The sequence below is a fragment of the Podarcis vaucheri genome, assembly GCF_965113315.1.
Source record: "Podarcis vaucheri genome assembly, chromosome: 5".
Classification (NCBI taxonomy): domain Eukaryota; kingdom Metazoa; phylum Chordata; class Lepidosauria; order Squamata; family Lacertidae; genus Podarcis; species Podarcis vaucheri.
In genome coordinates, this window is record NC_138763.1 from 48,064,475 (window position 1) to 48,080,670 (window position 16,196).

The 16,196-nt window shown below is 40.3% G+C and overlaps 1 protein-coding gene across 1 annotated transcript in view; it reads left to right on the forward strand.

The window, feature by feature from the left end:
* The window catches only part of SORCS3 (sortilin related VPS10 domain containing receptor 3), a 413,753-nt gene that overhangs the window by 175,180 nt on the left and 222,377 nt on the right, over positions 1-16,196 (forward strand). Inside the window, exon 3 of the mRNA XM_082225230.1 lies at positions 13,069-13,168. Coding sequence (XP_082081356.1) covers positions 13,069-13,168 — 100 coding nt within the window. The remainder of the gene's footprint in view (positions 1-13,068; positions 13,169-16,196) is intronic.

Below are 16,196 nucleotides of genomic sequence, written 5' to 3' on the forward strand. Positions count from 1 at the left end.
GAGGGATTAATACTTACAAAATCTTGGAAGTATTCTGCACAATATCTTTGCAAGATAATAACTTGCAGCAAAATTCCCCAGTCATTATTTACTTCCTTGGTCTCCATTATTACTTTATGCATGAAGTAGAAGAGAAACATAATTCTTTCAGATAACACTCCTCAACATACATTACTGTTGACTCATAAAAGCAGTCACAGCTTCACTATGCTGCCCTGGTTATTGCAAAAATATGTTTAACATCAAGTAGCTTTGCGATATATACATGTGCAAGGCATAATATTGTTCTCCTTGGTTTACCCCTATTCTCCCTGCTCTGCAGTTAAATCTTACCGATAGCTTGTTGATTGATTAATCACGGCTACATATTAACATGCAGCTGCCTTATGTCAGAATCACAGACATATTGGTTATCGCTCGTTGGGACAGGATGCGGCTTGGGAAAAGCAAAGCACAACTCCACGCACTTGAGGCAGGAGCTGGTGCATCCGCCTGTACATCCTATTGCCTTTCAGATTAAATGGTGCCTCAAGAGGTGCCATGATGCCAGAGGTTCCTGTAGGACCAGAATGGGAAGCCTGATGCCCTACAAATGTCCCATCAACTCCAGTCAGTGTGGCCAGTGGTCAAGGATGATGGAATCGTACTCAAGAAACATCAGGAATTTCCCTTGTGACACTGAAAGTAGTGTGTGTGTGTGTGTGTGTGTGTGTGTGTGTATATATATATATATATATGCAGGTTTTGGTGTCTTCGGGTGTCTTCCCGTGTAAGAGTCGGGGTGTCTGTGCGACGTTTCGACGAGGTCTCACTCGTCATCTGAAGATGACGAGTGAGACCTCGTCGAAACGTCGCACAGACACCCCGACTCTTACACGGGAAGACACCCGAAGACACCAAAACCTGCATTCCTGTACCCGTGAAAATCTACGAAAGCATATATATATATATATATATATATGCAGGTTTTGGTGTCTTCGGGTGTCTTCCCGTGTAAGAGTCGGGGTGTCTGTGCGACGTTTCGACGAGGTCTCACTCGTCATCTTCAGGCTGGTGCTTTCGGCTTCTTGTTACTGGAACCGAAAGCCGAAAGCACCAGCCTGAAGATGACGAGTGAGACCTCGTCGAAACGTCGCACAGACACCCCGACTCTTACACGGGAAGACACCCGAAGACACCAAAACCTGCATTCCTGTACCCGTGAAAATCTACGAAAGCAAATATATATATATATATATATGCAGGTTTTGGTGTCTTCGGGTGTCTTCCCGTGTAAGAGTCGGGGTGTCTGTGCGACGTTTCGACGAGGTCTCACTCGTCATCTTCAGGCTGGTGCTTTCGGCTTCTTGTTACTGGAACAGAGCAGAGTCTGGTGTTTGAGTTCCTATAAATACTGTTGAGGGGTGTGGTGTATAGCCTCCAACGTTCTGGGCAGAGAGGAAGTTCCTAGATTAGTGTGCCTTTTCTTCTTTTGTTCCTTAATTACTTGAGGGATATCTTGGGTGATTTCATGAGTGATATTCTGAATACCACTGGGTGGGTCATTAAGTGTAGATTAGTTGCTAAAGCTTTCGTGTCTTGACCTCTTGAGCTTGTGAAGAGTTTTTCTGAGAAGATGGCTGTGCTGCATTTAGTTGTGCTCTGGCTTGGCTTCGTGTATAGGGGCGAGCTGTGGTTTTGTGCCTTGTGCCAGCTTTAGCAACTAATCTACACTTAATGACCCACCCAGTGGTATTCAGAATATCACTCATGAAATCACCCAAGATATCCCTCAAGTAATTAAGGAACAAAAGAAGAAAAGGCACACTAATCTAGGAACTTCCTCTCTGCCCAGAACGTTGGAGGCTATACACCACACCCCTCAACAGTATTTATAGGAACTCAAACACCAGACTCTGCTCTGTTCCAGTAACAAGAAGCCGAAAGCACCAGCCTGAAGATGACGAGTGAGACCTCGTCGAAACGTCGCACAGACACCCCGACTCTTACACGGGAAGACACCCGAAGACACCAAAACCTGCATTCCTGTACCCGTGAAAATCTACGAAAGCATATATATATATATATATATATATATATATATATATATATATTTTCAAATATCCTCTAAATGGGCAGTTTCCTCCTTTTACAAATTCAGGTGTCCCCCCTTTTTTTGCTGCCCAGGCAGCCATTGTGTGCTGGCACACATGGCAGTTTTTTCAAGAGGTAAGTATCACCCCCCTTTTTTAAGAAAAAAAGAGCACTTAATTAAATCTACATAAGCACAGAAGGGCTCTTCTCTTCCTCCCTCTCCTCTCCCTGTTGCCAAGGTCAGTGGGAAGGAGGCAGTGGTTTGAGGGCAGTGGACAGATTGGAATCTCTCTGCATATTTTGTTTGGATCTGAGAACTCTGATTATATTCTTTGGGGTCTTCATGGTAGCTGTGTATGCAACCCTGCCAACCAAGCTAATGAAAACTAGGTAGATTTTCAGGCCCAAATTTCACTATAAAAATTGTCAATTACTGTGGAATAATTGAGAGAACAGTAGCTTTCATTTACAGTATGATATTCTCTGAAATATGTTTATTATACTACTTTCCCCTTTTAAATATTCCTTTGTTTCCCCCATTCCCTGGCAGAAAGTTTTATTTCTGTATTATTATTTTTTACTGCATTTAATACATAGAAAATTTTTAATATAAGTATTTAAATTATTGTTAATTTTTAAACAACAACCAACATATTTTTCCTCACCAAAACTAACAGTGAAACAAAAATCTGAATTCACCTCCACCTCCAAATCTTCCAAAGCAAATTTCAGGATCTGCTTTCTCCTCAAAATACAAATGCAATTTTTGCAAGCCGCTAAAAATCAGTGAATCTTACGTTGTACTCAAGCTAAAAATTAGTGAAGGGAGCTATTCAGTTCCCGCAAATGTTCCTCAAAGAACCCTAAGAAAAGTATGGGTTTTATCTGAGACTTTTTGGAGAAATGTTGGAAAAAACAAATGGGAGCAACAGCACATTTGACTCTTTCCTGATCTCCAACACCGGAGCAAGAAGAAGGTGTGTTAGAGATTGGATTGGAGGTGCATTGGTGGGAGGAACAGAGGGAGTTGGGATGAACTTGGCAGAAGGCTTAAAGAAGTTGCATTTTTCATAGATGTGGAGTCCTAAAGCTTGTCACATATTTGAAACAAATGCAACTTGTTGAGCCTGGCTATCACTATTATTTATTTATTTTTAAAAACGCAGCTCAAAATCCCCCATAAGATTTGATGCACTATCCTCGGAAAACACCTTATACTTACCATTCCATCTTCTATGGCAATTTGGTGAATTTGCAGCCTATGTTGGTATAAGAAGAGCTCTTTGTAGAGCTGACAGGCATCTCTGGCCTCTAGTTGTTGAGGTTAGAAACCAGACAGTATAGTCTGTCAGTTGTGAACACCCTAATCCAAGACATCTCACTCTGAGGGAGTGTCATTTTCTTCAAGTTGTCATTACAGACCCGAGGCTGCCTGTTTGGGGGCTGGCCAGGGATGGAATGACTTCTCAGGTTTGGGCTGTTTTATCGATTCCAGTGTCTGACAAGTTTATTTTTCCCAGCCAAGGTGCTTTGTGTTAGATGAAGCTCTGAACGGGTTCTGTAAAAATGACAGAGAAAGCACTACTGAAGGGAGATTTGGCCTGATGAAAGTGACGAGGCATTAGCAGCTTGGAAATCACTGTAGGCTCACAGCTGAGATGACAGGTTAGACAGATGCATGATTCAGCAGAACTGGAATCCAGGGATAAGCTTTTTCAAATTTGTTTTCTTGCCAAACTAGTCACTGTTTGGCTTGTTGCTGCAACATCTCAAGAAGTGATGGACAAATCGGTCTATTTCCAGTCTGCACCACCTTCTCATGTGTTAACATATAAGTCCATTCCACAACAAAAATGTGTTTAAGTATATATTTGAATAGCTTTTTAAAATGCATTTTTTATCAAAGTATGCATCTCTGAAATATATCAACATATCTAACTATATGTTCTCTACACATTCATTTTTAAGCGCAATGTGATACTTTATTTGAGTCAAGAACAAGTTTGGAACATCCAGGAAATATAAAATCTGATTGGATAACAGTGTGCTGACATTAGTGCATTTGATCAGTGTATATCAGAATTTGCAAGTATCAAATTCCCCAAGCGTCCCTCCTCTTAAAATGGGCCTTTCTTTTTGTTTTTTTAATAGATGTTGACTCCCTCTCTCTGGTAATAGATCGATGGATATCTCTGTGTAATAAGTTTCACTTGTCTAACTAAAAATTAATAAATAAATGGATAATTTTTAATTTTGTAGGTTTTTGAAGGTATGTATTGGTATAAGGATCATGGGGAATAAATCCTTCTAATCGAAAAGGAGGCATAATTTTCTCGTAATAATGTAAACAAACATATACATTCAGTTTGACAAAGAGTTTAAGAATTTGGCAAGGATTGAATTAATATAAAGGAAACGAAGAGTTGAGGTGGGGAACATACCAATAAGGTAGAAAAGACCATTGCAGTTGCCCTGGCCAATATGGTTGGGATAGTCACATGGCTCTCTCTCTCTCTCTCTCTCTCTGTGTGTGTGTGTGTGTGTGTGTGTGTGAGAGAGAGAGAGAGAGAGAGAGAGAGAGAAATGGCCACTGGTTTCTTGCATACTCCAAAATATGCATCAGAAATTATGCAAATGCTCTTTTACTTTATTTATAGACTGTTCCTCAGCAATGCTCTCAGAGTGGCTCACAATAAAATAGTAAAATCAGTGAAGCATAAAAATCACAATAAAAATCACAATAAAACCAGTCACAGCAAAGCAGTAAAATAAAATAAAATGCCAGCATAAAATATCAGATACTTAAAAGGCTCTGACAAATAAAATGCACCTGACAAACAAATAAGTACAGCATGGCACCAGCCACACTTCTTGGGGTGACACAAAAGAAAGGACCTGTCTCCTGCCATCACCTATCTCACCTCAGAATTTGGCACAAGCAAGCCTGAGAGGCTGATTTTAAGTCCCATGAAGGATATGTATGATATTGGATCACATGTTAATGTTGCTTGCATGAGTAAAAAGAGTAGCTAGGTATTCTTAGGCCAGATTAAGGCCCCATCTGCAGTATAAATGTAAAGTAGTATCATACTGCTTTGCTTTCCTGAAGAATAATGGAAACTGTAGCTTGTTAAGGTTGCTGAGAGTTGCCAGGAGACCACTTTTCTCCACACAGCTATAGTGGTTTAACAGTCAATCCCTCTTCATAGGGAACTCTGGGAATTGTAGCAATTAACAAGCTACAGTTTCCAGGAGTATTTGGGGGTAAGAAAGGTAAAGGTAAAGGACCCCTGGACGGTTAAGTCCAGTCAAAGGTGACTATGGGGTTGCGGCACTCATCTTGCTTTCAGGCTGAGGGAACTGGTGTTTGTCCACAGACAGCTTTCCGGGTCATGTGGCCAGCATGACTAAACCGCTACTGGTGCACGGAGGACCGGGACAAGTGCCAGAGCACACAGAAACACTGTTTACCTTCCCGCTGCAGCGGTACCTATTTATTTACTTGCACTGGCGTACTTTCGAAGTGCTAGGTTGGCAGGAGCTGGGACCGAGCAACGGGAGCTCACCCCGTTGTGGGGATTCAAACTGCCGACCTTCTGATCAGCAAGCCCAAGAAGCTCAGTGGTTTAGACCACAGCGCCACCCACGTCCCTCAGTAATTGGGGGAAGCCATGGCTGTTTAAAATGTGGTATGATACTGCTTTATATGTACAGTGCAGACAGGGCCTAACTAGGTTGTCACCTTCAAAGCACAGCACCTAAGTTGGAGTGACTTTTGCCAGGAGAGAAACATTCTTGTTACCAACTTTTAGGATTCTGAACTGAGATATCAAGCAGCATAGCCAAAGCAGTATTCACAAATCCTATTAACACCAATTGTATCAGGCTAGAGCATTATGGCCAATTATACAGATTGTGGTTGTAGCAAATTATTATATGTGGATCTAGCATGTGGCCAAGATTGCTAAACTGCTCCCCAAAGTGTCATGCAACAGGTGATCAATCCTCAGTGAGTTTCCCCTCCACATCTCCCAACCCCATGCTGTTTTATTTTTGCCCTACACAGGGATGGGGGAGGTTTCCAGGTGTGTTGCACAGAAGATGCAGAAGCAGGCAGATGGCCAACTTTGGAGATAAATGAATGGGAGAAATTATGGCTGCCTTGGCTTCTGCTGCATTAAGGAATTAAAAACCTCTGGGGTTGCAAGCTGGCAACTGTAGCCGTGGCACATTGGAGACAGATATAGAACACCTAGAGCCATGGGTTTTTATAAAAAATACGAACCCTGAGATCATAAAAAAGACAGAGGAGAGATAGAAAATACGAGCAAAGACACACAAAGGCATCTATCTCAGCGAGCAATTCATAATTTCCTGCATGTACACTACTCTGTCCTGAGAGACTGATGCATCTTTTACAACACTCATTTCCCTGGCTCAGGACACAAACACTGAAAGGCCTGCCGCTGACTTTCAGTGCCCTTGCAGAAGTGAAGACTTGGAACAGATAAATGGAAGGCTATGCTAAGAACATGGTATTCATATATTTGCTTTAAAATTTATACCTACCTTTCTATGCAAGTGGACTCAGAACAATTAAAGATAGAAAACAAAACTAGATGTTAAAAAAGGGAAAAAAATCAAAAGTCTATGAGCAGCAGAGAGTAAAATAGCAAAAGTTGTAAAAACAACCAAAACCCAACGCGTAAAATATTTCCCTGCAGGTTAGGATTTCCCTTTTGATGATTTGGAGCTCTGCCTTCAGGCATTCCTCCACCTTCTTCTGTTTTTTCCTAACTCTTTCTCCTCACTTTCCTCTTCATTTGCAAGATTGCAAAATAAGGTGGTGTTACTACTCGGATCCCTTTTATTGTAGGATATGTGGGGAGTCCTTCACTTACAATGACAGCAATAAGCCTTGATTTCCATAGGTGCTGATTTTGCTACAATGTTCATTATGTGTAAACCATATGTGAGCCAGTCTCTAATGGATTTGGGACGGACCGGACTGGTGCATTGTGGTTTAACTGTTTCATAGCCTGTAAGGGCAGCTGAAACAAACTGGAAATTTTCATGCCTCTTGCAATTTCATTGCTACAAGGTACCAAGAGAAAGTTTACTGTGTTTTAAATTTAGTGCTCACTTCCTGATAGGGCTTTGGAAGAACTGGGTGCCATTATAATTAAGGGCAGCTTGATTTATTTGTTTTTACAAAGGTCTCCTGTGTCACTTTTTTAAATGTGTGCAATTCCCACAGCAGGCTCAATCCCCCTTTCCTTTACTTTTTAATCAAGCTTATACATTCAGCTATAAGTTGTGTGCATGTGGGTTTTCTATTTTTATTTTTTGCATTTCCATTCAAGGGCTATTTTGGATTAGTATCCCCTATAGGCATTTATTAATAAGAAGCCTTTACTGATACGTAATCTCTATTTCTTTTATTTTCATAAAAGAGAATCATAGAGTTGTAAAAGGTAAAGGTAAAGGGACCCCTGACCATTAGGTCCAGCCGTGACTGACTCTGGGGTTACGGCGCTCATCTCGCTTTATTGGCTGAGGGAGCCGGCGTACAGCTTCTGGGTCATGTGGCCAGCATGGTCCCTCAAAGGTCACCCAGCCCTATCCCCATGGGTGCAGAGAATTCCCTACTGCAGCATCTCTGATAGGTGGCCATCTAGCTTCTGCTTAAAAACCTTAAACAAAGGAGAGTCCGCCAGTTTCCAAAGCGGTCTGCTCCATTGTTGAACAGCTTGCACGTTCAGGGCATTCTTGCTAACATTTAATCCAAATACTTTCACTTGTAATTTGAACCCATTCAATCACATCCTATCCTCTGGAGCAACAAAAAACAGATTTGCTCCCTCATCTATGTGACAACTCTTCAAATGCTTGGAGATGGTTATATTACTTCTTGGCTAAGCATATCCAACCCCTTCAACCTTTTCTCAAAAGACTTGAAAGGTTTAGGTAAGTATTAGAATTTACCTTAGAAATAATAAAAACAGTAAAACAGCATTTCATCAAAGTTTGGAAGCATTTGGGGTGTGTGGTGAGAATGAGAGAGGAACAACTGTATACCAGAAAGTGGAAATTATAAGCACTATTGCCTGGCCAGAATAACTGCTCCTAATTCTACTATGTAAATAGATCAGCCACCCAGCCACCTATTTGAGCTGTTAGCCCTTTTCTAAAACTATTTTGTGATATAGGAAAGATACACACATATCTCTGTGGCCTTTAAAAACATGTGTTGAAATCTTTCACAATTCTATTCACTTGTAGTTTATTCCCTTTGCATTTCTTTTTTAAAAAAACATTTGATACCTGGAGAAAACAGTAGTAGCATGATGGGGTGTGATGCAGACAGAATTAATATGATCATAATTAATATCAAGTCCCTAACTAATCAAAGTGTCTGAGGTGTTTGGGGGCTGAAGATGTATCTGCTACGTTGTGTGAAACTTCTTTTTAGTTTTCGAAAGCAACAAATGAATGCAATGATAATAATAAATACTGAAACCCAGTCTGTGCATCAGGTTTGCTTATATTTCCATTTCTGCATTGTAAAAAGTACTTGTTAAATAGTGCAAGATGCTAAGATGAAAGAGGATAGTGGAAGTGTTAGGTTTTTCTCTAGGTCCCCACAGGCCATTTTTGTAAGGCTGGAGCTGGCCAATATTCCAGTAGAAAAGATCTACCGTATGTCCGATTAAAGTTACTAAGAGCCAGACTTCCCCTCTACCTTTTCCTTAAAAGAGTGAGAAATATTATGAATAAATGGGTAAAGAATGAGGACCATTAGTGGATAACAAGCCTGTAAGTATGGCGTATTTTCAGAAGTAAACATAACTGCTGGGGAAATTATAAACTGATTATTATATTATTTGTTTGAAAACATTTTGGAATAAGTAAAGGTAAAGGTACCTCTGCCCGTACGGGCCAGTCGTGACCGACTCTAGGGTTGCACGCTCGTAGGCATGGACTATTTTTTTTTTTGTGGGCAATCATTTTTGGTGTTGCAGCCCCAACCCTCTGGAGCAGATTTGGGGAGGGTCTGGACGATGGGCGGGGAAATTCTCTTGTGCAAGTGGAAATCCTTGCACTAGCAGGATCACTTTATTGGATAATGAAATTAGCAGGAATGGTATGACTCCCTTGTGACATCATGGTTTCCAATTTCAGGTAGACTGAACAAAAGGAAGGGCAAAACTCAAAGGCAGTGTGACACATAAAAACTAATGCACCCACCATTGTTTTTCACATTCATTTTTGTTTTCATATTCACTTAACGATAAAATACATGTAAAATGAATGGGGTATATATTTGTTTAATTTTCCATTGATCCCTAGATGATGATGTATTGGAAAGTCAAATCTGAGTGAGGGCAATGATCTATGCCTTCACTCTCAATGGGGAATCATTGTTGCCCTATTTAACAGGCTTTCTGGACATTTGAACATAATGGAAGGGGGGACAGTTTTTCAGGAAGCATATATGTGACCCCCCCCAAATTATTATTTTTTTGCAAAATGCACCACCCTTTCCAGTTTAGCACTGTAAATTAGCATTATCACTCATTGGCTCTCTCTCACACATACCCACACCTACACCTCAACTATTAAATGACTTTCTATACCTCTTCTCTTTGATAATAGGAGTTTGGATGCTTCCGAGCCTAAGCCCTGCTGGTGGGGTTAGGTTAGGAGTTACATTAGTGCTCATGTTATTTCCATTACAAAGCATTTAGGGATATTCATCCATTAAGAGCTGCCTGACCCTATGAATCTGCAAGTACTGGATGTCTCCTGCTGTGCATTTAATTGCTCCAACATTACCAGTATTCAGCTATATACATCAGGGAACTCTAATTCCAAGACCTGCTTTAAGAGGAGGTCACTTGTCAGCAATAAGCCTGCTCTTGGTACCAAGATAGATATGAAGGAGCTTTGGATCTTGACCAAATGCTCTTAAATCTGTGGTTTCTCAAGTTGCCTTGGCCCATTTTAAGATTAAAAGCCAATTGCAGAAATTGGCAAAGGACGTGATAGCACAGAGCTGGTCAGTGGTATTGATTTATACCTCCTATCTTATGGATCCCACAATCAATTGACCTTGTAATCTGACTTAGAAGAGTGGGTGTAACTTTTTTTCTTTTCCCTGAACAAGCAATGTGTACCTAAATTATGTGTTCCTAATGCAGCAAGAAATTAACATTAATGCTTGCTGTCTGCTACAGTGCAACAAGGACGGTGAAACAAATATGGCAGGGATAGCTAACCAGGTACCCTCCAGATGTTTCTATCATCCCTGACCATTGAGCAAGGAACTGAGGGCTGTTGTGGCCCACAACACATGAAAGGCACTTCTTTGGTTACCCCTGAAATGTAGAGTCATCTGGGAACTCATAGAAATGGGAGCAGAAAGTAGTGAAACAGTATGCCAACAAGTATTCTGATGTATAGTGGTTTTAAGAAACGCATTACAGAGATATTGAACCACAATTCAGCTAGCAGAAGTCTGTGATCTGTCTATAAATCATCCATGACAGATTCTCCAGAATCTTTCCTTTTCAGATGCTACACTTTTGGTTCACTCTCAGATCTTCCCGAAACATGCAGTCATATATCAACATAATGAGCAAACTGGGCAATTGTTGTTAATGGCTGACAGACACATCTGTGATGGCAGTGACTATAAAAAAAGGGGGGGGTGCATTTGTGATCCAGGAATTCTGGTGTACTAAGTATTTTGCAATAATTCCTCTTGCTTCCCGCCATATTGGATAATGAGAGTGGTGGCGGCTTGTGCCCATTGGGAATGGTAGGACAGAAGGCAGAGAAGCCAACAGTAGATGGTGCCAGAGCCAAAGAAAGTCAGAGACAAATGATCCTCATCTTTGTCCTCATCTTCCTCCCTGCTTTCATTCTTCAATGGTAACACTGAGACAAAGGAAGAGGAAGCTCACTTTCAGTGCCATACCTTGGACTGGTTGTAAGAAAGAAGGCAGGAAGTTGGGGCTGCCCAAGGGCAGACTGAGGATGGTGGTGCCATGTCTAAGGATGGTGAAGAATTTTGACTCACTTTTAAATTAATTCGCTTGTAACAAAATTCGCACTTCCGAAACAATATGTGATCACAAACACAACCCTCTTCCATTGAAGTTCTCCAGACAAGTAATGTGCATATACTAGGGTGAAGTGTTTGTGCATAAATGAGTGAAAGTGAGATACAAAACCCCTTTATTTTAGGATAAATCGCCTTGCAAAAATGTGTGTATTCACAGTAAAATGTTGACAAATTTTCACGAGGACTTTAAAAAATAAAAAAATCAAGTGATTGTGGAAATGTGAAGAACTGAACTTAACACTGAAATAGTGAGAAGCTGAATTTAACAGATTTGCCCATGACTAGTAGTGCCCCAATGGACGCCATTAATGGACCAACCTCCACTGTAGAATATTGAGAACATATATTCCTCAAGATGCATTTGCAACGTTTACAGCTTTGTTTGTTTATTTATTTACAAGTGCAAATTTCTCTTTGTATTCTCAAAGAAGAAGGGTGGAAAAGAGATAAGGTATAAAGGAGGAAGCTCTTGGAGATGTAATCTACACTTGCAAATGCCACCTCCAGATCATCTGTTGTATCTTTTAGGCTTTGCTAGCATAGGAACCAATACCTCTCTTCCCAGAAAGGGGGAAAAAATGCCTGGCACTGAGGCAGCTACTTTAATCTTAATATACTAGAGATATCAATTTGACTGATCTGTGGGGGTGATTTTGGTCTCTGCCACTTTTGACCTTCAGATTTATCTCTACCTCTGATTTCATGTTTCCTTTGCTTCACAATCTTTGATGCATATCCTATATTTGTTTTAAGCGATGGTCCTTGCTCTTTAGGAATGTGCTGTCTGAAGGTGTCTGTGAGTGAACATTTCTGTGCGTGTAGTGAGTCTCATGTTGTTATTCATACAATTTTATCACGACATACTTTTAAAAGTGAGGACCATATCGAAAGTGACATCCAGTAAAATTTGACATCGTATGGAAAGCGAAGACAGTAAAAATGGCTACTCTTCTGTGAGATGATGTTGGTAACAACAGCCCCAAATCTTCAAACCAGTAAATATATGACTTGGTTCAGTCTACCATGTGCAATGGAGAAGAGGGCAGCTGCCCCCATTTTCTCAAAGAACACATGAGATATTCCACATGGAGGCTTACATGTGCACTGATGAGATGCATGCATTCCTCCCCCTTCTGTGTCAGGAAAGAGACCATGAATCATAGCATCATGCATTATGCTTGAAGTGCCTATGACACCTGCTAAATTGGGAATATGGGGGAGAGGAAACAGCCTGCTTGAGTGACATCACAACCAGGGATAATGGATGAGCCTATGCTCAGGTTTTTCTGTTTGCAGCCCAAAGACTACATTGAGGCTGCATAGATACCATACATTTAAAGCACATTTTAAGCGCATAGCTTACTAAAAAGAATCATGGGAACTGTGGTTTACCCCCTTACAAAGCTGCGGCGCCCAGCACCCTTAACAAACAACAGTTCCAGTATTATTTGGGTGAAGTGATGTGCTTTCAATCTTTAAAGCAGATTCAGAATCAGCTTATCATTTATCAGTTGGTTTACGCAAAGAAAACTCACTGTACAGCGTCTGCCTAGTGACCTAACCAGTCTAAGTATTCTGCGTCTAAGAACACCAATATTAAATGAACAAAAAGTTTCAAAGAGAAAATTCAAACTAATACAATAATGTATCTTTTCAGCAATATAAATAAATAGTTTGTAATGAAGTCTTGATACTAGCTATCAATATGCTTAGATACATGAAAAAGAGTAACTGATTAAATAAAATACCAGCCACAAACTTGTTGACAAAGCACCCAATTGATGCTGGATGCCAAACATTCCATTTATGGATCAGGAGTATTGCCAAAGTCCTAAAGAGTAACTCAATGCATTTTCTCTTTATTCCAGGTCCACAGATTATGGGACTACTTATGAAAAGCTAAACGACAAGGTGGGATTGAAAACAGTGCTGAGTTACCTTTACGTCAGTCCTACTAATAAGAGAAAGGTAAGGAAGCTCTTTTGGAACAGGTAGCTAAGTACAGTAAAAAAATTAATGAAAAAGCTCTGCTCACACAGGAGAGAATTGTGTGTGTGTGTGTGAAAGGCTGGGGTCAAGAGGTTCATCTTCAGCATGTGACAAAAGTGATACAATGCAGTTGCCACATAAACCTCTGTGGGGACAGAAATTCTGAGAATAATGTCGACTTCCCATTTATACTATATAGACTGACTTAAGCATCTGCCATTTTAAGCCTTACCTGTAATATGGTCTGAAGCTATAATTGTAGAGCATGTGTTCCAGTTTCTTCAGACAATGTGTCTACTTCTTTATGCAAATAACTTTTCAACTTGGCCTCATGTTAGTTTGAACCCAGTATGAGTCCATTAAGAACAGGGTACTCCTTCCCATAGTAGGCCCTTTGAAATAAATGGACATCACTTATGTTCATTAATGTCAAGGGGGTCTACTTTGAACATGTCTTAGTTGGACACAACCCAAGGCTGCAATTGTTTTCTAGCTTATGGTTTGCACAAAAGATTAGAGGCTTCATGGAGTAGCAGAAGTACAAGAGCTGAACTCAGCTTCTGTTGCTTCCTTTCAGCCCTTGGTTCTATTTGCTACCTTTTAAGTTTAGCAAATTTTAGCATTCACAGCTGGGGTTGGAACAATATACAAAAAGCCAAGAGTTCAAAGTCACTAATAAGGATATGCAAAGAGCGTGAGGCAAATAGAAAACACTAAGCGTTTGCTTGGCGTGCGTAGCAACCAGAGTGATGTCACTGTTTTCCATGTGATGTTCTCTGTGCTCCTGCAGAGAGAATCCAGGGTCATTTGTTATATATATTTTTTAAAAAAACTAAAGTAATCATCATGTTGATTCACTTTGTGGGAAGGGAACAGATGCCGTTATCTCTTGTGTGTTGTCAGAGACAGATTGCCATAGTAGATAACTAAATGGCAGCATCAGAGCTGTGTAAGGGGAAATCTTTGGAACTATTACATTTGATCTTTTTCAAAGTGCCGTTTTGGTCACCTGCTATATATCAATCTGAATGTGCATTTTGCCGTTAGTATTTTTACTATTATTTTTTCCATCTGTTGTCAGGTCACCAGGTTCAGGACTGATGTTTATTTTTCTGCCAGGTATCTTAAGGCAGGCACATCGCCATAGCTACAGTTTTGTCCTGTCACATCTACGGGGAATCTTTTCTTTTTAAATTTCTCGGGCTGAGTACTCATCAGTCATCGTGACCTGCTCAGTGTTCTGAAGTCAAATCACATCAGCTTCTGTTTCATATGATAGACTAGGATAGATTTGTGTCCACGTGCTTTCAGCGTGTTTTCTCAGAATCCAGAAACCCAGGCACCCCAAGATTCAGATTGTTGTAATGACTTTCCCCAAAGCAGCACCCATTGCTTCTTGATCGCATTCCTTGCTGCTAATCCTTCACCTTTTTGCAAACTTACTCTGCCAAGTGATAGAAGTGGTTGGGGGTGGAAAAGATGACAGCACTCCTGCACCTTTAACAGTTCTGTTGAGCAGGTATATATATTTCTTATGTTCCCATTGAAATTCTCAAATCCAAGAACACACAACAAAGTATGAAGAAGTAATTTCTTTTGTCTGTTCTCCTAGCATTCAACTTTGCTGGATGTCCACAAGTTTTAGTGTTATGAGAAAAGAAGAAAAAGTTTTCTTTATCCACTTTTCACGTACCATGTATAATTTCATGCACACACACAATTTTCTATAAAACTATGAACTGTGCAAGAACCCTGTCTTCTTTTGCATCTGGTCACACTATGGTAGGGATAGATTATTCTAAAAAAATATCCATATGAAACTTATCAACACTGTTCCACCACCCTAATTCTAATTATGCTTCACCTTAGCATAAAGCTACTCATTTCTTACTAGCTCTGCTAAAATTACTAAGAATCCTCATGTATTATTGTTGGGGTCCCAGTTATATGCATTACTCAATGCACTATTCAAAGTGTTGGTGCTGACCTTTAAAGCCCTAAACAGCCTTGGTCCTGTATACCTGAAGGAGTGTCTCCACCCCCATCATTCTGCCCGGACGCTGAGGTCCAGCACCAAGGGCCTTCTGGCGGTTCCCTCACTGCGAGAAGCCAAGTTACAGGGAACCAGGCAGAGGGCCTTCTCGGTGGTGGCACCCGCCCTGTGGAACACCTCCCATCAGATGTCAAGGAAATAAGCTTTTAAAAGACATCTGAAGGCAGCCCTGTTTAGGGAAGTTTTTAATGTTTAATTTTGTATTGTGTTTTTAATATTTGGTTGGAAGCCGCCCAGAGTGGCTGGGAAACCCAGCCAGATGGGCGGGGTATAAATAATAAATAAATAAATAAATAATTTTAATATCATACACATATAGACTTCAGGTATCCTAAAGTAACCAGCACATAAATAGACATGTACAACAATGCAAATAATTCCATATAGAAATCTATTTAGAACAAATTCCTAGTCCATCCCCTTTGGGGCTTTAAGAGGGATGGTTGCCTCAGTCTCAAGGTATGGACTCTCTAGAATTCTTCTCGATGTACTCAGAACTGACCATTCCAGCTGAGGAACTTTGGGAAATAGAGTTCACAATATGGCTGCTTAATGAGCCAGGGAGCAATGGTAATTCTTCATTAATAAAATCTCCCAACACAAGACATATGCTTCAAATCTAGCCAATTATTTAAGTTACTGGATTTATTAGCCTCATAAATTGTACACAAGTTAAGAGATGTTAAAGGAAAAAATCCAGGTATTAACACCTCTTCAGTGCAGAAATAATAGCAATTCACACATCATTTTCTGATCTGCCTACCAATTTATTTTAAGAAGCAACATTCATTCTAGTAATGGAAACACTATTCATTGTCGCTCAGTCTTCCAGTGTGCATGTAGACTTTCGTCAGAATTCCTTAACCATTGGCTCAGTGCTATCTAAATTACTGTTTGATCATATCTCATGATGTTTGTAGCAATTAATTTTGCATTTTTAACATTCCACCGGAT